The following is a 24,836-nucleotide window of genomic DNA, read 5'->3' as shown; positions in this document are numbered from 1 at the left end:
GCTAGAGAAAGAGACCCCACTGGTGGTGGTTCATCTTTCTGCTCTCTGTATAGTTTGCCACGTTGGCTTTCTGAATTGCCTTCTGACCAGAATCCAGGTCACTGGGGAAGGCTAGGCTGTGCAAGGGGGGCACGCCTCCCCTCTGTGGGTGCCATTTCCCAGAGCTGTTGGAATGGTTTCTTCAGTTGTGTCAGCTTTGTAGATCATTTTTGTTTTATCTGTAAAGTTGAAGAGGGTCATAGGTTAGGAAGAACAAAAGAATAGTTAAAAAACTTGTTCTATCTGGGAGATAAAAGGATACCAACTTACTCCTAGGGTGTCCTGTGTTTTTGTTTTTTCCCCCATCTCTTTACCACCTCTTCTCCCATGACAAACTGAGGAAAGATTTGCTTTCCCCTCAACATCCCTGATGGTAATACTAGTAACAAAAGGTCTAATAAAGAGCACTGACTCTTCATCACTCCATCTCCGACTTCTTAGTACACACAGTACAGATGGGGAGTTGAGTTTATGTATGCAAAGGTTGACTATTGCCTTCTGGGAGCCAGTGGGGGCAGGGAGGAAAATGCATTAAGTGGGAAGTCTTCCAAGGGGTGTTTCCATACCCCTATCATTGTGGTGTCGGGTCTACCCCTTTTTCTGCCTGCATGGCGGTGGCGAGGAGCTATGATTATGGTCCCCCTTTCCTGTTCTCCATCTCTCTAGAAGGGTACAAGGGTCAAAAGCACAGAAACTTGTGACAGATTCTTTAACTTGAGCATTGCTGCTTGGGCCCAGACAGTACAAGAGCTCCAAAGAGGTGAGTTATTTGCACTTAGTTTTGCCACAGGGGTCTTGCTAGGTGCATTGGTTTTGAGAGCCATAGACTCAGAATATGGCCTCTTGAGCACATTTCAGGCCTTTCTGGGACTAAAACTGCAAATCTGGGAATCTGCTGCTTTTGTTAAAGAAGGTGGAGTGTTCAATGGGTAACAAATATCTTGAGTTGCTCTCAAGAGAAGTATCAGATTAGATTCTTTTCCATAACTCCACTGTAGTATTGAACCAAAGCTTAGTAAAAATGGTTCTGAAGTATGGTTACTTATTTATTGGTTTCTTTTTGGCTACTTGATAACCAATACTACATCTTTTAAGTTAATTGTAAGTCTTCATTTGCTACTATAAGATGATAAATTCTACCAGGGTAAGTTGTATCTTTCTCATAAGGTGTAAATCAGTCTCCAGGGTCTAGACGTCTCGAAGGCATCCTCAGGTTTGTGGGAAATGAGTCAGTTGAAGGATTTGAGTGGTTGAGATGAATATACTAATGTTTAGAGTTATAAAATACTGAAATATGTTACCGACTGAGATTTGAGTTTTCTGATTTGAAAAAAAAAACGGGGTTTAAAGCCCACTAAGGGACTCGGTGGGCTTTCTTGAGGTTTCATTATATCTTGAAGAGAATGAAATACTCTAAGCATCTTAGGAGGTGCTGTTGGCTAGGAAGTTATTTAATCCTAGTGGTAATTACATTAAATTATATTAAATCTAGACTTTTGATAGTTGTTATTAATTTAATAAGCTTATATCTAACTTTTGTTTACTGTGTAGCCAGAGTTGGAATCCTCACTTTTCGATTCTGGATTATTGGGCTGCATTGCTTTCACGTTTTCTCATATAGGAGTGCCAGTGGTGCTGGGGCTCTGACCTGGCTCCATGGCTTGAGAACCTACTCTTAACATGGAAACTTAGTGACTTCTTGTGAATAGGACTTTTCACGCAACATCTCACAACTATGTAATGTCCAAGACAGTTCTGTCCTATTTCTATACCCTGAGTCCTACATGGTCTCCTGAGTCCTGCATGGTCTCCCCAGTTAAAGTAGCCAAAATCGCCTCTGTTCTATGAGGCAAACTCCACAGCTGATTCTCCCAGCAAAAATGAAGTGCCGTTATTATAGTTAGTCATGGCTCTTTGAAATCCCTTCCTGCTTATTGGTGCTGCCTGGTTCCTAATGACTTTATGGGTTACAGCCCTATCCAAAAGGTCCTTGCTAGAGATGGTTGCTGGCAGAATCATGTCCAAAATGGGAGCAGAGCTCAAAGGGGAACAATTCAGTACTTACGCTTGGAAGGCTTGATTTTCTCATAGCACCGAAAGATGGCAATGAGGAGAAGCCCTTCTCCAAGCTGGAAAATCATATAGAGGAGAGGAAAGAAAAAAAGTGGTCCAATGACTTCAGGGGGGAAGGTCACGTTGAGGATGGTGGAGCAGAGTTGAATATTTTGGCATCCAGTCTCCATGCTGACAGTGCGTCTGCACCTGTGTAGGTTAAAAAAACAACCCCATATGCCCTCAGAGAAGGCATGTGAGGGTGCAACTTCACTTGCTCATCTCCTTTCTCCCAAATACTCTTAAGAGAAACTGACAGTCCAACACAGATAAAAATGAGCTACGTGTGGAGTGCACGGTTTTGAGAAAAGTCAAGTTGGCCCACCTCTTAAATCACCAATCCAGCCTTGTGGGAGATGGTGACTGTTAGGTTCCTGTTGGGGAGTTTTTATGAGGGAATTTTTGAGTAGCTTGGAAATCTACAATTTGTCACTTGCGGGATTATCAAAGTGAATTTTGGAGAAATGTCTGACTGGAGGGATAAAAGGAAGATGGGAGCCAGAATCATTCATTGGCATATGTTGGGCTTACATATAGGACAGTTAGAATTTAAATGTAAAGTAGAAGATTGTCTAAATGGGAACCTTGCCCTGTGGTCCAGTTTCTGTCTTGGACATCTTTTAACTCTAAAACACAATGATTAAATAAAAGCTTGGTTCCATTATCTGTCTTTGGAACACATCCTCGGTTTTGCTTTCCATTTTATGGATTAAAGAATGGAATGTTTGTTAACATTTAATACATTTTATTCACTGAAGTGCAATTAGTATATTAAAATAGTTCTTTGCTAAAAAAAATCGCCAGCGCTGTCTCAGCACATTTACTATGAAGGAGACTACTGTGGGCACTTGATGCTGTGGCCATTTATCACGACCTGTATCATTCTGTCTTTGTGAAAATTCATGAGTGGTCATTGGCAGCCTTTTGACTGCTATATCACCATGTGTTGCATCCTACAGTAATTTGTTCTTTATTAAATTAGACTGGTTTTTGAAATGGATAATTATTTTAAAATTGTATTTTAAAAACAGCTCTTCGGGGCGTTGTGGTACGAGGCTGGAGTGCAACTGTTTAGACCCCTGCGTAAACATCTGTCTGCCATGTGGCTGAAAATAGGGAATCTTGAAATGGGGTACCACTCTGTATAGACAGGGTGCCTAGGGTGCCTGATGTGTCCACACCCGGCGCTCAAGCTGACTGTTCCCCTAAAGTAGCAGGTGTGTTTGTGAATTGGATTAGGCTCTAGCAGAGGTCCGCAACTACTTCAGCTCTGAGTGGCACTTAGCAGAGTTGCCACCCAAGGTGTTGTGTCAAGACTAAAACCTAGACAGAAAGGGAGGAGAAGTGGGAAAGGGATTGTCAGCGCTTGTCATGACATGGAGCTACTCCACTGCCATTTGCCACCAGGGAGTTGGGCGGGAGGTGGAATGTAGGCTCTGGAGGGAGCACTTTGCCATGAACTGCTGCCCTTTGGATGATTCGATGCCTTTGGTCTTTGTGTTTTGTTTCTGGATCTGCGTTATTCATTCAGTACCTTCCCTCCCCAGTATTTCTCAGTCCAGAGTTCATTGTTCAGTTGAGACATTTGAATATATTGCTTGAAAAATGCCTTCCCGAGATCATGGATCTTACCTTTTTCTGAGAGACAAGAATGAGCATGAGACCCGTGGGACAGTGGGACCTAAAATAATACCTACCGTCCGTTGAGGCGGAACAGAGCAGAGAGAACGTAGCCTAGCAGGAAGCCGATGAAAGGCATCAGGGAGGAGGTGGCCAGCAAGTGTGGTGTCATGACAAACAAAATGCTCTTGCCCACGTTGATTACAGAGAGCACTACGACAGCCACACTGCACAAAAGCAGGAGGATCATCCCTCCCTGTGAATAAGGACAAGGAGGAAATGCAATTAGAAGGATACTGGGCATGTGGAAGAGCAGAGAGGGCTGGGGAAACACTGGTGGGTATTGGAGGTGGAAAACACTTTAATCAATGTATTCGAAGTGGGAGGGAATGTGAAAGACCTTTATCTTTCATCTTTTTGGATTTCTTATCCGTAGCTAGGAAGCTTCCTGGAGGTCATAGATCTGATTAACACGTTAGGAAGACTGAGCCAAGCACAGCTTCTGACGACATCTCTGGATGGCAGGTTTTCAGTGAAGTGCTATGGCTCTGAAGGATGAGACTATTCAGTCCCCTGGCAAAGTGAATATTGTAAATGAAAGTTCTCTTTCAAAGTCTCTGAAGGCCGTGTACATATCCCTACAGTACTGCCATTGCTGTGGTCATTTTGGAGCTCAGTAGAAGTTATTCTTAGAACCTGTCATACTTGTCTTGAATACCTCCATTATGGGTAGGGACTTCATCCATCCATTTTACGATGAATTTAACTTCTGGACATTGCCAAAGTCATTTGAACCAAAGCTGGTTAAAGCAGGTAATGAAGTAAGGTAATGTGGTTTTAGATCCTAAATGATGTATAACTGTAAAGGGATGAGCCTACTTTCTTGAGTGACCTGCAGATTGGATGATAAGGAAGTTCCCAAAAGGAGTTTCAAAATGGCTCAGGCAATAATGGCATCATTAGAAGCAGTTCGGGTCCCTGTTGGTGGGAATGTGAATTGATACAGCTGCTGTGGAGAACGGTATGGAGATTCCTTAAAAAACGAAAAATAGAACTACCATACGACCCAGCAATCTCACTACTGGGCATATACCCTGAGAAAACCATAATTCAAAAGGACACATGTACCCCAATGTTCATTGCAGCACTATTTACAATAGCCAGGACATGGAAACAACCTAAATGTCCAACGACAGATGAATGGATAAAGAACATGTGGCACATATATACAATGGAATATTACTCAGCCATAAAAAGGAGCGAAATTGGGTCATCTGTAGCGACGTAGATGGAACTAGAGTCTGTCATACAGAGTAAAGTAAGCCGGAAAGAGGAAAATACCGTATAGTAACGCACATATATGGAATCTAGAAAAATGGTACAGATGAACCTACTTGCAGGGCAGGAATAGAGACGTAGAATAGAGAACGGACATGTGGACTTGGGGGGAAGGGGAGGGTGGGACGAATTGGGAGATTAGGATTGATATATATACACTACCATGCGTAAGATAGATAGCTAGCAGGAACATGCTATAAAGCACAGGAAGCTCAGCTCGGTGCTCTGTGATGACCTAGATGGGTGGGATGGCGGGGGTGGGAGGGAGGTCCAAGAGGGAGGGGATATAGGTATACATATATAGCTGACTCATTTCATTGTACAGCAGAAACTAACACAACATTGCAAAGCAATTATACTCCAATTAAAAAAAAAAAGTGCAGGTCCACCCTGCCTCAGGTAAGTGCTGTGAAAGCAACTGTCATCAGGAACAATGGTATGTTTTTATATGTTTTAAAATACATTATTTTATAGTTAACATCTTACCATTTAAAATTTTCAATAGGCAGATTTATGAAATTAGAATGTTAAGATTTTTCAGCATGTAACAAGGATGCAAGCTTTCAAAGTGTGCTTACATGTCTGTGCATTTTAGAGGATGACACACTAAACTGATGAAATATACACATACACCTAAGCCTCTGTCCCTCTCATCTTCTGAGTAAAAGGATATATAGCAAACTTTTCTTGAACTTACCGTGTTGTTTTGTAATGGTTATATGTTTTGGTTCCGTTTCCAGCTCATTCGCACATGTGGGGTTTTATATTTCCTACTACCATTTTTTTAAAATTGTGGTAAAATACATATAACACAAAAGTTGGCATTTTAACCATTTTTGAGTGTATAATTCAGTGGCATTAATTACATTACAGTGTTGTCCTAGCGACATTTTAACATTTATTTATATTGCTCTAATTTCAGCTGTACAGTTCTGCATTTCTGTGTTTTTAAGCCATGTTGCAACTGATAATGATCATATGAAACATCACCTGTACTGATGGTGGTCCTGTCCCAGGAAAGGAAGGAATCTCACCAGTAACAACATGCTTCAGGTTTTATTGAAAGACTGATGAACTGCTTGGTTTGCCCTTGCATTTTGAGTTAATTTCTGCCTTTTGGGTTTGTCGTCTACCTAATGTCCAGTTTTTGTCCCTATCAAAAGAGTGTAATGGATAACATAGGGTGTACTGGGCTACAGGGATTGTGAAAGAATCCAGAAGCCCTCTTTCTCTGTGTGAGTATCACTCTCATCCCCTCACTTTCGTTCTCCCAGTCTTGGGGCCTTTGGAGTGGTGAGCACAGACAATGGTGTGACCCAGGTGTGAAAGCCATCCTCAAGACGTGTAAACTGGTGAGTCATGCAACCTCTCTTGAGTGAGGTTGACAGCACAGGACCTGGCATATTAGAACCACTGACTAAATTGTAGCTATTACTACACAGGGAAAAGAGAGGAATTTGACATCCCAGAGTTTTTTGTCACTCTCAGTCCTGCTTTTTGTGGCGATCTCATGTCCATGACCTGTTGAGAAAAGAGGCCATAGGTGGGTGCTTCTTCATAGGTCACCATGTTTTCTACCACCTGCACTGTCCTGTCATCGCTGATTGAAGCTGTGATGAGTGTCCATTCATGGGTAGCCGACTCAGCTTGCCAGTGATCCAGGAGATAACCTGGCCCAACTCTTCTTGCATCGGTGACCTAGGCAGGTTGAAGAATGACCTAACTAGTGAGATCCTTCCTCTTGTTTAGGGAGTTTGAAGAGTTACAGAGAGGGAAGCAAGAGCAGAGGCAAGTGTTAAAATTTTGACACAAAGGCCTGGGAGCAGCAGAAGCCACGAGTTGGCAGAAGCTGTGAGATTTAGGAGAGTCAGGTCAGTTCATCCGTAGCAGCAGGTATGGGAAAAGCATAGGTAGAGTGGTTGAGTCAGTGTCAGGGCGGGATCCTTCTTGAAGAGTGATGGATGGCTTATGGTAAGAGTGGCTCTTAGACCGTATGTCATGCTCAGCTTCACCAACTTTCTAACCATGTAGGCTTGAATAAGCCCTTGCATGGGTAAGTTAAAGTATTACTTGAATTGCCTTTCCAAATGGGGCATCCCTGAAATTGTATCTTGGCGTGTTTAAGTGTGACCTCCTTCTAGGGAATGCAACTGGTTGAGCAGAGTTTGAGCAGATAACCCTAACCTTCTGCCAGAGCCAGTTACCAGAAGTTGGATAATTTTGATTTGAAGGTCTCTAGGAGTGTTAGGTGTGCAAAGAGGCCGGGACAATTGTTTGCTCATTTTCCAGCTTGTAACTCACTACATTATGAAACGGGGAGATTAAGGATGAGCACAGTCCTCAAAGAAATGTAACACGAGGAAACTTCAGCGTTTGCATCTTGACCACTTGTTTTTCTCTGCATCCTCACAGGAGTGATTCCTGTTAGGGAGTAATTGATAAACGGAGCTGTTGCCCTTCTGCGTGTCTAACCTTGGAGGTCTGGCCGGCAGCAAAGTGTCCCAAGATACACCTGCATTTTCTGTGATCTTTGTTACTGGCCTCTGTCTTTCGAGCCCAAGTATATCTCAGCCCCTTGAATGTTCTCCGGGGTCTTTTTTTTTTTTTTTTTTTTTTGCGGTACGCGGGCCTCTCACCGCTGTGGCCTCTCCTGTTGCGGAGCACAGGCTCCGGACGCGCAGGCTCAGCGGCCATGGCTCCCGGGCCCAGCCGCTCCGCGGCACGTGGGATCCTCCCGGACCGGGGCACGAACCCGTGTCCCCTGCATCGGCAGGCGGACTCTCAAGCACTGCGCCACCAGGGAAGCCCCTCTGGGGTCATTTTGACTCCGTTTTTTGCTGTGGAATTGAGTCATGGATGTGTAACACAAGAGGAACAGGAGTAGAATGAGGAGGATAAGGCAGGAGACTGAACTTCGTCTTGAAGGGCTTTCTCACTTTAAGATCTGAGATCCTTTTTTCATCCTCAGAAGAACACTTTTTTTTAATTGAAGTGTAGTTGATTTACAGTGTTGTGTTAATTTCTGCCATACAGCAAAGTGACTCAGTTATACATGTATATATTTCATATTCTTTTCTATTATGGTTTATCACCGGATATTGAATATAGTTCCCTGTGCTATACAGTAGGACCTTGTTGTCCATCCATTCTATATATAATAGCTTGCATCTGCTAACCCCTAACTTCCACTCCATCCCTTCCCTACCCCCTGCCCCCAGCAACCACAAGTCTTTTCTTTACATCTGTGAGTCTGTTTCATAGATAAGTTCATTTATGTCATATTTTAGATATCACATATAAGTGATATCATATGGTATTTGTCTTTCTCTTTCTGACTTACTTCAGTAGGATAATCTCTAGGTCCATCCATGTTGTGCAGATGTCATTTCATTCTTTTTTATGGCTGAGTAGTATTCCATCGTATATATGTACCACATATTTGTATTTGTCTTTCTCAGAAGAACACTTTATTCTGAGGTAAGGAGACATGTTCTTATATCAGTTGCACTTGGGGTTCTAGTCTTTGGTTTCACCTATAAAGTGGAGGGGGGCAGAGCTGCTTTAAATGATATCAGGAGTCACTTCACATTTTTATGTTCTGTGATTTGTTTTTCTTTATTCCTGTATCCCACAAACTATCTTGAGTAAGTGAAATGATAGACACATGTTTCTGGTTTTTTGTTTGTTTGTTTTTGCTAACGTGTGGGAGAGACAGGACTTGCCCTTTATTCCTTTGTTTATTCTCAGGTATTAGCTGTGCGTGTTGAGAATTCAGTGTTGAGGCACAGCCTTAGGATGTTGCTTCCTGCAGGTGGGTGGGGAATAAGAATGGAGTGGGTATTTATAATACAGTATGATACATGTTGTTGCAGTGGTGTTGCGTGATACGGGAGCAAGTAGGACAAGCATCCTGCCCAGGCTTGTGGGTTAAGGAAAACTTCCTAGAGGAGGTGCTAATTGTGTCGAGACTTGAAGGGTGAGTAGGAGTGAGTCCAGTGGGGCACGTGCAGAGAAGAGAGCTGACACTGGAGAGGTTGGCTGAGACCAAATCAAGAAAGGGCTGAGGGGCCACGTGACTCCTGGGGGAGTTTAAAGAACCAGTGAAGGCCTTTAAGCAGTGGAGTGCCATGATAGTTTCTTTCCAGACTCAGGTTAAAACTGGGTCAGGGAGCCAGGTTAGAAGGCTGAGTTGTCTAGTGAGAGAGGAGAGTGCCTGAATGAAGACGGTAGACACAGGGATGGAGAGACATGGGTTCAAGCAAAAGAAGGCAGAATTGACGATCCCTGATTCGTGTGAGTGGGGAGGGAGAGGACGTGGAGAATGACTGTCTGGTTTCCGGCTCAGGCAGTGGGGCACGTTGAATGCCATTCATTGAGATGATCACACAGTGGGAGGAGGGGAAGAGCAGGCTTAAGGAGGTGGTTTAAATTTAAGACATACTGAATTTTAAATGCTTGAGGCATATTCAGGTAGAAAGATTTGGCAGTTAATAAATGGATTCAGGAGTCAGGAGAGAGCTGAGAGCTGTTCTGACAGTCATCAGCTTGTAGATGGCTGTTGAGATGGACCAGATCTCGTGGTGGGGAGGTCCTGGGCTTAGGGAAGAAAAGCAAGAAAAGCAGAAAGCTTGGGCTGAATGCAGAGAAGTAACTTTTACCAGAGGAACTCACAAGGGAGTCTGAAAAGCAGTGCCAAAGACGTGGTAGGAAAGCAGGTGCCCTGCCACTGAAGCTGAGGAAGAGTTTTGAGAAGGAGGCAGTGGTCAGCCATACCAACAGCTGCTAAAAGAAGAGTTGAGCCATGTCCATTGGATTTGGTGAAGAAAGTGGAGCAGGCGGTCATCAAGATGCTGAGTGAATCGGAGGCCAAGGAGTAGAGACTGTTGAGGCCTGGCCACTGGAGAACTGTCCTGCGGGCCAGTGTGGTGAGAGTGGAAGGTGGGTGGGGACAACGGGTGACTCCCAGGAGCACGGCTCGGAAGGGGAGGAAAGAGAGGTGTTGGCTGGAGCGGGAAGTAGAGTCCCGTGACTCTACTTAGTTAAAAAAAAAAAAAAAGGAGAAATGTGAACCAGTATCAACGTTGGCTGTGAAGAACTAATATGGAGACGTTCTAGAAATGAGAACGAGGGGGAGGAGGCTATGGGGGTAGAGGACATGATCAATAAAAGGACATTTTTGAGGAGTAAGGAGAGAACGGAAGATGCCATCCAGAGCAGAGTGGGGTGATGAGCCATTTGGCAGGAGGAGGAATGAATGACTTCACATCTTCAACAGGTGGGGAGGGGGACTGTGGCCATGGTATTAGGACTACACCGGGACAAGGGCAGAAACTACCCTTGACAATGGTAGTGTGAAAATCAAAAGACCCTGGAAACCTGACCAAACCTCTTTGTTCCAGGCCCGAAGCTGCTGGAAGCCTTGGGCCTCCAAGTAGTATGCCCTGTAGCCAGGCCCAAAGGCATAGATCCAGGGGTGGGGACCACAGCAGGCCTTCAGGAGGCGAGTTTTTCCTGAGGACAGGGATGGAGCCTGGGATCCTGGGCTGAGCAGTGAGCCAGAGGAGAGACTGATGGGAACTGAGCTCCAAGGTCACAAGAGTTGGTAGAGCAACCACTCACTCTACAAGTCTGATTTTTCCAAAGGCAGGGCAGTGGCGTGATGCCCTCACAGCAGACTCCTACACCTGCTGGGGCCATCTCACTCCACTTTTCTCCTATCCCACTCCTAAAGTGATACAAGTGTGCCTACCACCTCTCCCCCTGGCCTCCTCCCCTCTGGCTTCTCATCCAGTCAGCCATGTTTGCCCGTGGTCTCCCTTGGAACTCCTCTATTCAGGCACCTCCCTAGGCTTACCCAAATCCAACCCTTTCTTCATGGTCTGGCTGAAACCGTGCCCCCTCCTTCCATCCTCTAGGGAAGCCTTTCTTGACCACCTGGCCCTCACTAACCTAACCTCCTTACATTCTGCCAATACCTGATTGTACATTGTGTTGGATCTTGTTTCTCATCTATCATTGACTTTCTGCAAACAAACTTCGAGGACAGTGGCTCCTCAGAGAGTGTAGCATAAAACTTAGCAGCTACTAGGTACATGATAAAAGTTTAATTTTATTATTAAAATAATGATTATACCTTATAGTTGTGTGTGGTGTTTTACTGTTTGTCTCCTAACTTCAAAAATATTCTCATGTACATTACAATCCCATGAAGTAGGTTGTACCAATAGCAGCAGACTTCTTTTGTGTTTTTTAAACAAGGAAGGAAACTGACACAGAAAAAGCCCAAATGACTTGCCTCAAGCCATTCACTGCGATGATGGTGGTGTTCTCGCTCCCTGCCCAGGTCCCCAGGTTCTTACCTTGGTGACATAACGTACGTATTGTGGCCGTTTGGATTTGAGGATGATGCCTATGGTGCAAGGAATGAGAATCAGGATCAGTGATATCATGATGTTGCCATAGGGCACCTTGTCCTTCAGGGTCCCATCATAGATGCCCCTGGAGTAAATGTACAGGAGGAGGGGCATCATGCCCAGGGCAAAGAAGGTAGAGCAGGTGGTCATCACGATGCTGGGTGGGAAACATAGGAAGAGTGCAGAGAGAGAGAGAGCCCGTTAATACAGGCACAACCTCATTTTAATTGCGTTTTGCAGCTGTGGTTTTTTTTTTTTTTTACACAAAGTAAGGGTTTGTGGCAACCCTGCATCAAGCAAGTCTATCGGTGCTATTTTTCCAACAGCATTTGCTCACTTCATGTCTCTGTCACATTTTAGTAAGTCTCGCAATATTTCAAACATTTTCGTTATATTATGGTGATTTTTGATGTACTATTGTAATTGTTTTGGGGCACTGTGAATCACGCCCATGTAGGACGGTAAACTTAAAGGATATAAATGTTGTATGTGTTCTGACTGCTCCACCAACTGGCTGTTCCCCCTTCTCTCTCTCTCCTGGGGCCTCCCTATTCCCTGAGACACAACAACATTGAAATCAGACCAGTTACTCACCCTACAATGGTCTCTAAGTGTTCAAGTGAAAGGGAGAGTCACATGTCTCTCATGTTTTTAAATCAAAAGCTAGAAATGATTACACTTAGTGAGGAAGGCCTGTGGAAAGCCCAGATAGACTGAAAGCTAGGCCTCTTTCCCCAAACATTTAGCCAAGTTGTAAATGCACAGGAAAAGTTCTTGAAGGAAATTAAAAGTGCTACCCCAGTGAACACTCGAATGATAAGAAAACAAAAAAGCCTTAGTGCTGATATGGAGAAAGTTTGAGTGGTCTGGAGAGAAGATCAAACCAGCCACAACATACACTTAAGCCAAAGACTAATCCAGAGCAAGGCTCGAACTCTCTTCAATTCTAGGAAGGCTGAGAGAGGTGAGGAACCTGCAGCATAAAAGTTTGAAGCTAGCAGAGGTTGGTTCATGAGGTTTAAGGAAAGACATCATCTCCACAACATGAAAGTGCAAGGTGAAGCAGCAAGTGCTGATGTAGAAGCTGCAAGTTATCCAGAAGATCTAGCTGAGATCATTAATGAAGGGGGCTCCACTAAACAACAGATTTTCAGTGTAGATGAAACAGTGTTCTACTGGAAGAAGATGCCATCTAGGACTTTCATAGCAAGAGAGGAGAAGTCAATGCCTGGCTTCAAAGCTTCATAGGACAGGCTGATTGTCTTGTTAGGGGCTAATGCAACTGGTGACTTTAAGTTGAAGCCAGTGCTTATTCCAAAAATCCTAGGGCCCTTAAGAATTATGCTAAATCTACTCTGTGCTCTATAAATGGAGCAACAAATCCTGGATGACAGCAGATCGTTTACAACTTGGTTTACTGAATACTTCAAGTTCACTGTTGAGACCTACCACTCAGAAAAAAGATTCCTTTCAAAATGTTACTGCTTATTGACAATGCACCTGGTCACTCAAGATGTACAAAGAGATTCATGTTGTTTCATGCCTGCTAATACAAAATCCATTCTGCAGCCCATGGATCAAGGAGTAATTTTGGCCTTCAAGTCTTTCCATTTAAGAAATACATTTTGTAAGGCTATAGCTGCCATAGATAGTGATTCCTCTGATGGATCTGTGCAAAGTTTGTTGAAAACCTTCTGGAAAGGATTCACTATTCTAGATGCCATTAAGAACATTTGTGATTCATGGAAAGAGGTCAGAATATCAACATTAACAGGAGTTTAAAAGAAGTTGATTTCAATTCTCAGGGATGACTTTGAGCAGTTCAGTGGAGGAAGTAACTGCAGATGTGGCGAAAATAACGAGAGAGCTAGAAGTGGCGCTTGAAGATGGGACTGAATTGCTGCCATCTCCTGATAAAACTTGAATGGATGAGGAGTGCTTCTTACGGATGAGCAAAGAAAGTGGTTTCTTGAGAAGGAATCTACTCCTGGTGAAGATGCCGTGAAGATTGTGGAAATGACAAAAAAGCATTTAGAATATTACATAAACTTAGTTGATAAAGTGGTGGCAGGGTTTGAAAGAATTGACTTCAATTTTGAAAGAAGTCCTATTCTGGGTAAAATGCTATCAAATGGCAAAATCATTCATGAAAGGAAGGTTCAATCTTGTCTTATTTTCAGAAATGGCCATGGCCACCCCAGCCTTCAGCATCCACGACCCTGATCAGTCAGCAGCCATCAGCATGGAGGCAAAACCCTCTACCAGCAAAAACTACAACTTGCTGAAGGCTCAGATGACGGTTAGCATCTTCTAGCAATAAAGTATTTTTAAATTAAGGTATGTAAGTTTTTTTAGACACACTGCTATTGCACACTCAGTAGACCACAATATAGTTTAAACATAACTTTTATATGCCCTGGGAAACCAAAAAATCCATGTGACTCACTTTATTGTGATATTCTGCTTTATTGCAGTGGTCTGGAATTGAACCTGCAGTATCTCCAAGGTATGCCTGTACAGACTACTTTGTGGAGTGCCTGCTTTGTGCCAGGCATTGTGCTAAGAACCTTACATACATTGCTTTATTTCCTTTTCCCAGTAGCTTAGGAGGTAAGCATACTATCTCCTTTTTGCTAATGAGGAAGCTGGGGACTTGAAGAGTTGTGGCTTGCCCAGAATCACACAGATAGGATGGCTGAGGCAGGATTTGAACCCAGGTCTGTCCAACTGCTTCAGTCCCTGTGTGCTTCACTGTGGAAGGAGCCATTCTGATCTCCTCTGTAGTAGAACTCTTTTTGCTCTCTATACTTGACATAGCACAGCCCATTTTGAAGAAAGCTGTGTGAGCCCATCACTCTGGCTATAGCCCATTGGAACGTAGAATAACACCTGACCTACTAAGTTGCTAAGTGCCTGCCTTAGAGCCCAGGGGATGGCTGGACATAGTGATTCTGTCTAACTAAGATAACAAGGATTAAGTACATCAAGAGCACTTTCTCACTTGGGGAGTTTGAATGTGTGCACAGTGATGGAGCACTTGGTTTTGGAGAGGCATGGGAGGCATGTTCAGGCAAAACCCAAAAAACATGCAAAGAAAAAGCAGTAAACAGAGGCCATGATTAGGAGGACTGTAAACAACAGCAGCAAAGCAGTAAAAACAGAATAATGGAAGGACCACAATGGTGGAGCTGTAGAGAAGGCAGCAATAGTTACCCATTGTTGAGTAAGTGACAAGATAATCTGGTCGTCAGACCTGTTTTTTATCTTGAATAATATTCTAGTCCCCAACACCAATATTCTCATGTTCTTTACTTTCTGGTTTATCCTTAACATTATTTAAGAGAAATTGAGTGTGAGTCTCAGATCCTGAAAAATAGTATACCCTCCCAGCTCTAATCTGTATCCTAACTGTCCTAAATGTCCTATTACCATCTCCATTTGGAATCTCATACATGTTAATCCCAGGACCCTGTGTAGGAAGAGGCCCTCCAGAAAGACCAACCGAGAGAAGAAGCTGCTAGGGAACCTTCTGGGGTTTGTAGACATTCACCTTACAGTATATGCTCTGGCTTCCATTCTAGTGGGAAGGTTGGGGACGAGGGCTTGACAAGACCGTAGGAAAACCACACTAAGTGTGTGTCCCTCCTCCCTATAGCCCTATTCACTATCTACACCTCTTCATTGTTTCCATAGAGGTCAAATATGGCTTAAATGAATATCAACTACATCCTAGTCCAAAGGGTCCGGAGTATAGCCATCAAGAACACAGAGTTATCATATGTCCCAGTGACTCTACTCCTAGGTATATACCCATGAGAATTGACAGCATATGTTTACACAAATACTTGTATACAAGCCTTCATAGCAGCATTATTTATAATAGCTAAAAAATGGAAAACAAAATATCAACGGATAAGCAAAATATGGTGTATTCATGTAATTCAATATTCTTCAGCCATAAAAAGCAATGAAGTACTGCTATATACTATCACAAAGATGAACCTTGAAAACATTATGGTAAGTGAAAGAATCAGAAACATAAAAGGCTAGATATTATATGATTCCATTTACCTGAAATCTATAGAGACAGAAAGTAGATTAGTGGTTGCCAGGGGCTGGAGTGAGAGAGGAATGGGAGTGACTGACTGCTAATGGGTATAGGGTTTCATTTGGGGATGATTAAAATGTTCTGGAATTAGATACTGGTGGTAGTTGTACAACCTTGTGAATATTCTATAAACTACTGACTTATATACTTTAAAAAGGTGAATTTTATGGTATATAAATTATATCTCAAAAAATAATTTTAAAAATCTAGGGAGCAGCTAAATTAATTCTTAGAGGAAAATTTATAGCCTGAAATGTTTATATAGGAAAAGAAAGATTAAAAATTAATGAGCTAAGCATTTCACTCAAGAATTGAAAAGAAAAACAAAGTAAACCTAATGAAAGCAGGACAAAGAAAATATTAAAGATGAGAGAGTAAACTTTAAAAATTATATAAATTAACCGAGAATCAATTAAACCAAGAGCAAGTTCTTTGCAAAGTCTAATAAAAATAGACACCGCTGGCGAGACTAACCAAGAAAAAGGAAAGAGAGCACAAATTGATGTTATTATGAATGCAAAAGGAAACATAATTTCAGATACAATAAAGATTTTAGAGAGTCATAGAAGAAATCAAGGACAGTCTTATACTTTCATTTTTCTATTCAGATTGAATGGACAATTTCCTGGGAAATATAATCTGCAAAAACTAACTCAAAATGAAGCTGAAAACCTGAATCAACTTAGAATCACTAAAGACATTTAATCAGTAGTTTGAAACCTGTCATCCAACCCCCACACGATGTACATATGGTTTTACAGTAGAGTTCTACTAAACATTCAAAGTACAGATAGCCTCAGTATTATATAGAGAGCAAAAAAAGTGGAAACATGTCCCAAATTATTATATATGAATAATAAAATTTTACAACCAAAGGTAGAAAATCACATTATGAGAAAGGAAAATTAGAGTCCAGTCTCATTTATGAACACAGAATCTAGCCATGCCTTTAAAAAATAATGCAATGAACAAAATGGGTTTATCCCAGCAATATAAAAATGATTTAACATTAGACAATATACTGATATATATCACTGTATTATCAGATTAAAGAAAAAATGGTATCATAGATGCAGAAAAGTGCCATTCAACAAAATTCAATGTTCATGCATGATAAAAATTAGCACACTAGCAACAGAATGGAAATTCCTTAGCCTGAAAAGGGTTATCTGTCAAAAATCTACAGGAAATAGTAAACCTAATGGTGAAAAATTAGAGGAATAAAGCAAGGATACCTGTTCCCATCACATCACCTATTGTAAATTATACTATATAGGTCTTTGCTAGCACAGCAAAACAAGAAGTAGAAAAAACATATGGATGGGAAAGGAAGAAACTAAACTTGCATTATATGCCAATGATAGGACTGTCCACAGAGGAAATCCAAGTGAATTTCCATTACAACTAGTAAATAAGAGAATCCATGAAATTTTGATTACATTAGCAATAAAAAAATCAAGTTCTGATATACTACAAAAATAATTAGCAAATGAATTTTTTAAAAGATACCATTTATAATATTCATAAAAATGATAAAATATTTAGAAATAAATCTAAAAGATATGCAAGATCTTTATGAAAGAAGTTATAAAACTTCATAGGTATAAAATAATGATTAATAAAAGAAAATCTGTACCATTTTCATTTTCATGGATGGGAAGATTCAGTATTATAAAGATAGCCTCTAAATTTATCCATAAATTTAAAGCAAATTTAACCGAAATTCCAGAAATAGTTTTTGTAGATGTGAGACTTAATCCCAAAATTCGAGTGAAAGAGTAAAGGGCCAAGAATAGCTAATGTAATTTTCAAGAACAACAAGGTAGGGCAACTTTCAGATATCAAGATTTATTAAAAGGCTGTAATTAAGAAAGTGTGATATTGGCTCAAGGATAGAGACATAGAACAATAGAACAGAAGGGAGATCCCAGACACAAACTTATGCTTATTTGTGAATTTGGTCAACGAGAGAGATGGAATTAAAAGTTGATGGAGAAAAATTCACTCAGTGGTCCTGGGAATTTTCTCTATTCATATGGAAAAGATAAAATTAGATCACAGCATACATAATAATAAATTCTAGGTTGATCAAAGATCTCCATGTGAAAAGCAAAACTGTAAAACTTTTCAAACATAGGTGAATATCTTTATGACCTTCAAGGCAGTAAAGGACTTCTTAAAGAAACCCCCGAAACAAACTGCCAAGGAAAGATATTCGTATAGTTGGTTAAGTTAAAATAAGCATTCTGTTTTATAAGACATCATTATCAAGATGTAAGGATAACCCCAAACTGTGAGTAGACTGTCGCAACATGTAAAAACAACAAATAACTGTAAATTAATGAGAAGAAAACACCACAGTCCCATAGAAAAATAGGCAAAGGGCATTATTTTCAGAAGAGGACACCCAACTGGCCAACAGTATTTGAAAAGTTGCTAGACCTCCCGTGAAATTAAATTTAAAACCACCATGACTCATTTCACTCTCACCAGATGACAAAATTTAGAAGTCTGACAATTCCGAATACAGATGAAGACACGGAACAACAGGGATCTTCATACACTGCCCTGGGAAGTGTGAAGTGGAATAAGTACTTTGGAGACCTGTTCATTGCAGATGTGTGAACCGCAAGACCCAGCACTCCTGCGTTCATTATGTATGCTCTCACATGTGAGCACAGGGGGAGCATGCATAGGACTTGCTCATGCAACAAAACATGAAATCCATGTAAATGTCTGACAACAGGAGAATGGATAAATGCAAGCAAACTATACTGCAGTTCAAATGCATGAAGTAGCTCTTTTATTTATATACCTATTATCTCCAAAAAGCAAGCTGTCAAATGATATGGGCAGTATGATACCATTGATAATGAAATTTAAAACCATGTAGATGCAACAGTGTATCTTGTTGATGGATATATACCTATGTAGTAATAGTGTAAAAGGGTCTGTGGAAGTGCTGAAAGGCAAATCCTGGGAGGTGCTCCCTTCAGGGTGGGTAGAGGGGAATGAGATTGGGAAGGGCACACAGGGGGCTACAGTGCTAGCTATTGATTTCTTCTTAGGAGAAAAGCCACACAAAACCTGTGTGCTTGTTCTGATGTCCTTGAACAGAGGAGTCATGCTTACTTTGGCTTGGCATGTCGGGAGCTTTGGAATTTGCTCTGAGACTTGGTGAGCCTCATGCAGTGAGGTGTGTGGGAGCCATGCTCCCAGACCCCCGAACCTCCTCCGCATGTGTGAGTGCTGGGCACTGGTCCTAACTTTTTGGTATCTGTGACTCTCATGATCCTGTTACCCTGAAGGATAGGGATGGGAGGCAACTTCCTGACTCTAGCTCTGAGATTGGAATCTGTTCCATAGTAACATTGTGGACCCGGATGCTTCTCAGGGGTCCAGGGACCAGGGAGAAAGGAGCACATTTGGTTTTTTCTTTACCCTTCCTGCTTAAGTTCTCAGAGCACTGCATACAGCCTGCTTTGGGGCATCGGTACACCCTGCTTGAGGAACAGTTTTTGAACTCCTGTCAATAGAGGCACTGGAGGCGGAAGCTGAGAGAGTTGTGAGGGGACCCATTAGAGACTCTGTGGTGAAGTGGGAAACTTCTGGGAACCCGGGTAGCTTCTGTCTCTTCCTGCTTAGTCTCCCTCTGTCATGGTGGGGAGAGCTGTGGGAATCCTTGGGTTATCCCCTCAGCCATTGGCTCTTGTCTCAGCTGCGAGCTGGCTGGAGGGGAGAGGGGGAGCAGGTGAGCTGGAGGCAGAGGCGGCCATCAAAGGGGCCCAGTTCCCTCTGGCACTCTCTCCTCTGTCCCCGGTGAGAGCACTTTCTCTTTCTTTTGTGGGTCACCTGCTTTCTTGGGAGCACGTCTAGCAGCATCCTTGAGGAAGGAGCTGCTGGGCCTGGCTGCCTTGAGAGGTCCACCCTGCGGCCCAGCCTCCTCGAATGTGCCCAACGCCCTGGGATGGCCGCTCCCCCAGCCTCACTCCAGCTGTGAGGCAGAATGACTGGGAAGAGAGAGCCCAGGAATGGCTCCAGACACAACTGGCCCACAGATTCTCGGGAAGCCTCTGGAAAGTCTCTGGACTTCCGCTTCCTCACGTGTAAAGTGGAATAGGTGTCCTAACATTCCTTTCTGCTCTAGATGGGAAATCGCGTGGAGTTGTACACAGATCTCAAACCCATAGCTTCTGTGTAACATCTGGGCCTCTGTCATGTCCTGTTTGGCTTGCACAGTGTTTTAAAAACTTGGAGCGAGTTACCAATAATTAAAAATTTGGAGATTTCACATAAAAAGGGGGACTCCATCTTCTCCTGAAAAGCAGGGAGCTGTGCAGGCACTGAGTCCCCGTTCCCACAACACCCATGGCAGAGATGCATGGCATCTGCCCCGTGTAGGGCGGCCCGTGTCTCCGAGGCTGGCGGTCACCCTCCAGCCACTCAGTTCATTTATGTACACACCCGACCCTGAAGATAGCACAGGCTTTGGAGCCTTCAGACCTTGGACAAATCTATTAACCTCTCTAAGTCTCAGTTTCCTCATCTCTAGAATGGGGCTCTTTACAGCACCTCCTCATGGGAAGCTGTAAGAGGATCCCATGTAAAGTGCTTGGCCCAGTGCCTGGCTGTCTTTTATTATCAGCACCATTATCATTATTATAATACATGTAACAAGTTGTCCCAGATGAAGAACTCAATTTGGAATTTGAGGCCTGGCGGCATGTGATGGTGGAGGATGAGATTCACGCTCCTCCAGTGGGGTCAGAAGCCTGGTTTAACATGAGGGGGAGGTTTGTCTGTGGGTAGGGGCGTTATGGTAGAAGGTGGCCGTCCCGGCAGAGCATTGTCTCTTGAGGGTCTAGGTGGAAGTGACAGTTCCCAGGTACCCAGACCAGGAGGCCTGGCCTAGCAGGAGAGCATGAGTCACTGGAGGCTCTGCCGGTGGAGGCCTAGAGCCTCAGAAACGCAGGTGTTTCAGAAGAGACCTCGTTGGCACCCACTGGCTCAAAAGGCTGGGACATCTGATCACTCACACTTAGAGGCTCCCCCATGATATTTTACGCTGTCCTATCCAGCGCTGCCGCTTCTACAGAGCCACGAAGCCCTGAGAACCCCTTTCCTGACCTGCAACCCTTCTACAACAGAATTAAGGTGTAGTCCAGGTTTCTCTGTCCAAGACACAGAGGCTGCAGCCGGCCTTGTCCACAGGCTAAATCAAGACCAGGAGCTTGTTTTGCAGCAGTAAGGACTTGGATTAGATAGAGGGAAGAATTTCCTCACAGTGAGGTGGTCGAACATGGATATGTTCCCATGGGAGACTATACAAGCCAAGCTCTCTCTCCATCGACCACCTCAGTAAGGGTCAAATCATATGGGTAGAGAGTCCAGAGCTTCTCAGATGGCAGGTCCAGGGAACCCCCAATGATCACTATCATTTTTCCATCTAATAATCAACCCCAGCATCGCTTGGCATCTCCAGGAGGAGGCTTCCGTACCTGGCTAGTTTCCTTAGTAAAGTTCAGCCAGGGACAGGATACTGACAGGCACAAGCAGATGGACTGTCTGAATTTACTGCCTTGCCCAGCATGGAAGAGTGGATCAAACCAGAAGAGACCGGCTTGAGACGGAGGCTTAGATAACAGCAAGAGCTTTTATGCTGGTGAGTTTTCTTTAGCCAGCAGGGGCTGCTGTTGCAGCGGGAGCAGGCCTGACGTGGCCTCAGCCTGGGAGGCATTCCAGACCAGAGTCCCACCTGTTTGGAAGGAAGGGTGTCCAACCAGCCCCTGCAGGAGGGAGCCCTCGCTGATTTCTGCTGTGATGTGCTGGGTGGGGCTGCTGCTGTTCCCCTCCTACCACTTTGGCCGAGGCGAGGCCCATCATGACTTGGGACCCCGACCTGGTCCTGGGAAACTCTAGGATCTACCTGGCTGTGTCTTTGCATCGAAGTGTTCCTGCATCTGATGGGCGGATGGGGGAAGTTCAGAGAAGACAGCCCACACAGCTGGGGGGAATCTTTGGAAGTTCCTTCTTGCTCTGCAGGAATTGGAGGTGCTCTTTGGTTCCGAGCCACCTTGATCTCCCTGGAGATCTTTGAAACTAATCTGCACTCCCTTTCGTATCTCTGGCCTCAAAGCAGACAACTTGCCCCACCTGGCAGACAGGTAAAAGTTCTCCAGAGGTCCCTTTGCTTTAAGTCAGTACAGTACTCCTTCAAGACAATCCTTGTGCCCCGTTTGAGACAACTCTGGGAGTCAGGGGGCTCTCCAGGGTGCCCCTGGACCAGCTGGGCCCCTTTGGCTTGGTGCTTAAACCAAGATGTACCCCAGGTCCTGTCCCCAGCCCAGCATGAGCTCTTGACAATCAATGCCTGCCACCCCCTGCCCTAGCACCCGCCCAGCCCCCACTCACTCACGCTTCTGGCTTTAGCCCCCCTCTTCGCCTTGATTGTGATCTCCCATGCAGCTGCTGTCCCCAGATTGCTCCTTCTTCACCCCCCCGTCCTACCTGAGGTTCATGTCCCCTTTCATGGCCAGAGTGAAGACGTTGGAGAGGTTCCCCCCCGGCGAGCAGCCGCAGATCAGGATGGCCAGTGCCTCGACGTTGTTCAGCTGGAAGACCTTGCCCAGTGCAAAGGCAGTGAGGGGCATGATGCCGTACTGCGCCACCAGGGCGATGGCCAGCCCCTTAGGCTTCCAGAAGTGCACCTTGATCTTGCTGAACTCCATGGTGCAGCCCAGCGAGAGCATGATGGTTAACAGTATGATCACCAGGATAACGCTCAGCGCCCAGTCGGTGGGCCGCTTGCCGAAGTTGTGAGGCAGGGAGAAGTTGAACTGGGCAGACTCATTGAGGGCCTCCATCCTCCTGGACGGCAGCGGTGGAAAAAAGGCTGAAGACCCAGCACGCCCCTTGCTCGCCCGCTGACTCCCTGCCCTGCCCAGTCCTTGCTGAGTGCCTTCCTCAATCACCTCCCAGGGCAGGGAGCTTCAGGACAAAACGTAGATCTGAGCAAATAGAAGGATTATGCAACTGGCTGTGCTTTCTCTGGCTTTGGCCCCAAAGGAGAGAAAGCCCAGAGCCTTATCTGCAGGGCTGTTCCGGCCTCTCCTGAGCTCCTCAGCCTCTGCTGTCTTCCTGGGTGTCACTCACACCCCTCCCTCACCTCTTGGCTGCTTCTGGGACAAGAGGGCTTATATCCCCCCCCCCCCCCCCCCCCCGCTGAGCACGCCCACAGGCATTCTGTTTCTTGGAACCAATCCAGGTCCAGCCCCTCTCGTTCTCTGCTCAGCCCCTGAGGCCTCAGTTTCTCATCCAGGGGAAGGTGTCTCCCCAGGCCCAGGCGGTCACGCGCATCTTCCCCCAAACCCCAGGGAGTGACAAGAGTTGAGTTTTACCTTTCCTTCCTGGAAAGGGGGGTGTGGGACAGGGTAGGGGCAGGTGAGTTGCTGGCTTCCAGGAGAAGTTGTGTCCATGACCCTTGTCCTGGAAGAGGAGAGGTGCCTGTGTCCTTCTCACTTGTGCTGGGAAAACTTGGTCCTATCCCCAAACCTGACGGCACGGATCCCGGGGGGGGGGGAACATGCTCCCACACACACCTAACTCCAGGGAAGAGCCTGCTGCGCTGGCTGAGGGGCTCTCGGGAAGACTGGGGGCACGTTCCCCAAAGGGCAGCTCTGAAGGAGCCCTGGCTGGGGAGATTTATTTCTGTCCAGGCTCTTTGGCCAGCAGCCCAAGGAGCCCCATTGCTTGGGAAACTTGCCGAGAAGGAAGCAGGAATGCACAGCCTTTTCTTTCCGATGTCCTGACTGCTCTACCTTGGCTCTGCGCCTGTCTGGGAGCCAGGCTCTGGCTGAGCGGGTGACAGTGGACAGAGGCAGGCACGCCTGGTGTGTGCGGCATCCCGGGCCTCCCTCCTCCCACCCCAGCCTAGGGATAAGCACCTTCAGAGGAAGGACAGGGAACAGCCTTCAGAAGAATTGCGTCTAGGCGGGGCTGGAACCCAAGAGGCCTGAGTGGGGTCTCATAGTTTCGTATTTGCTGAAACATGAGATGAGGCTTTTTGTGTGGGACTACAGAGGACAGGATGGGGACCAGGGTGCGAACCACTCTGTGGGGTTGGGGAGTGGCTTGGTATGAGGAAGCACCCAAAAATAAGAGCTCTCCAACAATGGCCCCAGGGCCTTTAGAATCCTGCATAGATAAGGGCTGGGATAGGATCCACGCATTGGGCAGCGTGGCTCAAGAAGGCTGCTCTCTGGGGTCCTGCAGGTCACAGGGCTACATCCTGTGGCCCTCAATGACAAGAACTTGAAGCTCCTTTCCCTCTGAGAGTTCTGATATTAATGATTTCCTGGTGCTTGAATTGATCTGGTCTCAAGGGGAGGGCGGGCCGAGTGGGGTTTACTAGATGCCGATGGGGATGTGTGGAGCTTGCTGAGTATGCCTGGAGGGTCAGGGGCAGGCCCAAAAATGCTAGTCGGAAGAGACCCCCTAACAGAGTTGCTAAGGGAGAATTATTATGTTTTTAAAAATTTATTTATTTTTGGCTGCGTTGGGTCTTCGTTTCTGCGCGCAGGCTTTCTCTAATTGCAGTGAGAGGGGGCTACTCTTCGTTGGGGTGCGCGGGCTTCTCATTGCAGTGGCTTCTCTTGTTGCGGAGCATGGGCTCTAGGCGCACGGGCTTCAGTAGTTGTGGCACACGGGCTCAGTAGTTGTGGCTCACAGGCTCTAGAGCGCAGACTCAGTAGTTGTGGCACACGGGCTTAGTGGCTAGGCGGCAGGTGGGATCTTCCTGGACCAGGGATTGAACCCATGTCCCCTGCATTGGCAGGCAGATTCTTAACCACTGTGCCACCAGGGAAGTCCCAGGGAGAGTTACCGATCATCAACTGAGTGCCAAGCACTTGTGGGAGTATAAAAAATTATGTAATCCATGTTCCTGCCCTCGGGAACCTTGTGGTCCATATGGTGGTTCACAATGCAAAGCAAAAAATATTTGAGGGTGGAGTCCAGGCAGGACTGCCATGTACAGCTGTGCCAGCTGTGCACTGAACAACACTAGGGACACCACCCATTCAGACATCCTGTGCAACCAGTTTTTATACATCTGTCTTATGCCCAAGGGGGTGAGGAGTAATCAATCAGTATCTGTTAAAAGATCAGGGGTTTGTGACGTGACTATTGATCGTATCATGCCCATAGAA

General features: G+C 44.9%; 1 protein-coding gene across 1 annotated transcript; it reads right to left on the bottom strand.

Annotated features, from left to right (window-relative positions):
* SLC10A1 (solute carrier family 10 member 1) lies at positions 1–22,617 on the bottom strand. The gene is made up of 5 exons (XM_082838317.1): positions 22,138–22,617; positions 11,469–11,679; positions 3,849–4,027; positions 2,105–2,301; positions 1–218 (listed from the first exon to the last, which is right to left on the bottom strand). Exons 1-5 carry the CDS (start codon positions 22,491–22,493, stop codon positions 112–114), a joined length of 1,050 nt encoding a protein of 349 aa, XP_082694443.1. The 5' UTR covers positions 22,494–22,617; the 3' UTR covers positions 1–111.
* Between the last annotated feature and the right edge of the window lie 2,219 nt (positions 22,618–24,836).

The sequence above is a fragment of the Leucopleurus acutus genome, assembly GCF_964270905.1.
Source record: "Leucopleurus acutus genome assembly, chromosome: 1".
Taxonomy (NCBI): Eukaryota; Metazoa; Chordata; class Mammalia; order Artiodactyla; family Delphinidae; genus Leucopleurus; species Leucopleurus acutus.
This window is presented reverse-complemented; position numbering and strand designations above follow the sequence as displayed.

Excerpts from the sequence above, each read along its gene's own strand:
- SLC10A1 (XM_082838317.1), bottom strand. The coding sequence starts at position 22,493 with ATGGAGGCCCTCAATGAGTCTGCCCAGTTCAACTTCTCCCTGCCTCAC. Across the intron at positions 2,302-3,848 it reads CTGTTCCGCCTCAACGGACG|GTGCAGACGCACTGTCAGCA; the intron begins GTAGGTATTATT and ends TAACCTACACAG. Across the intron at positions 219-2,104 it reads GAAAATCAAGCCTTCCAAGC|ATAAAACAAAAATGATCTAC; the intron begins GTAAGTACTGAA and ends TCAACTTTACAG.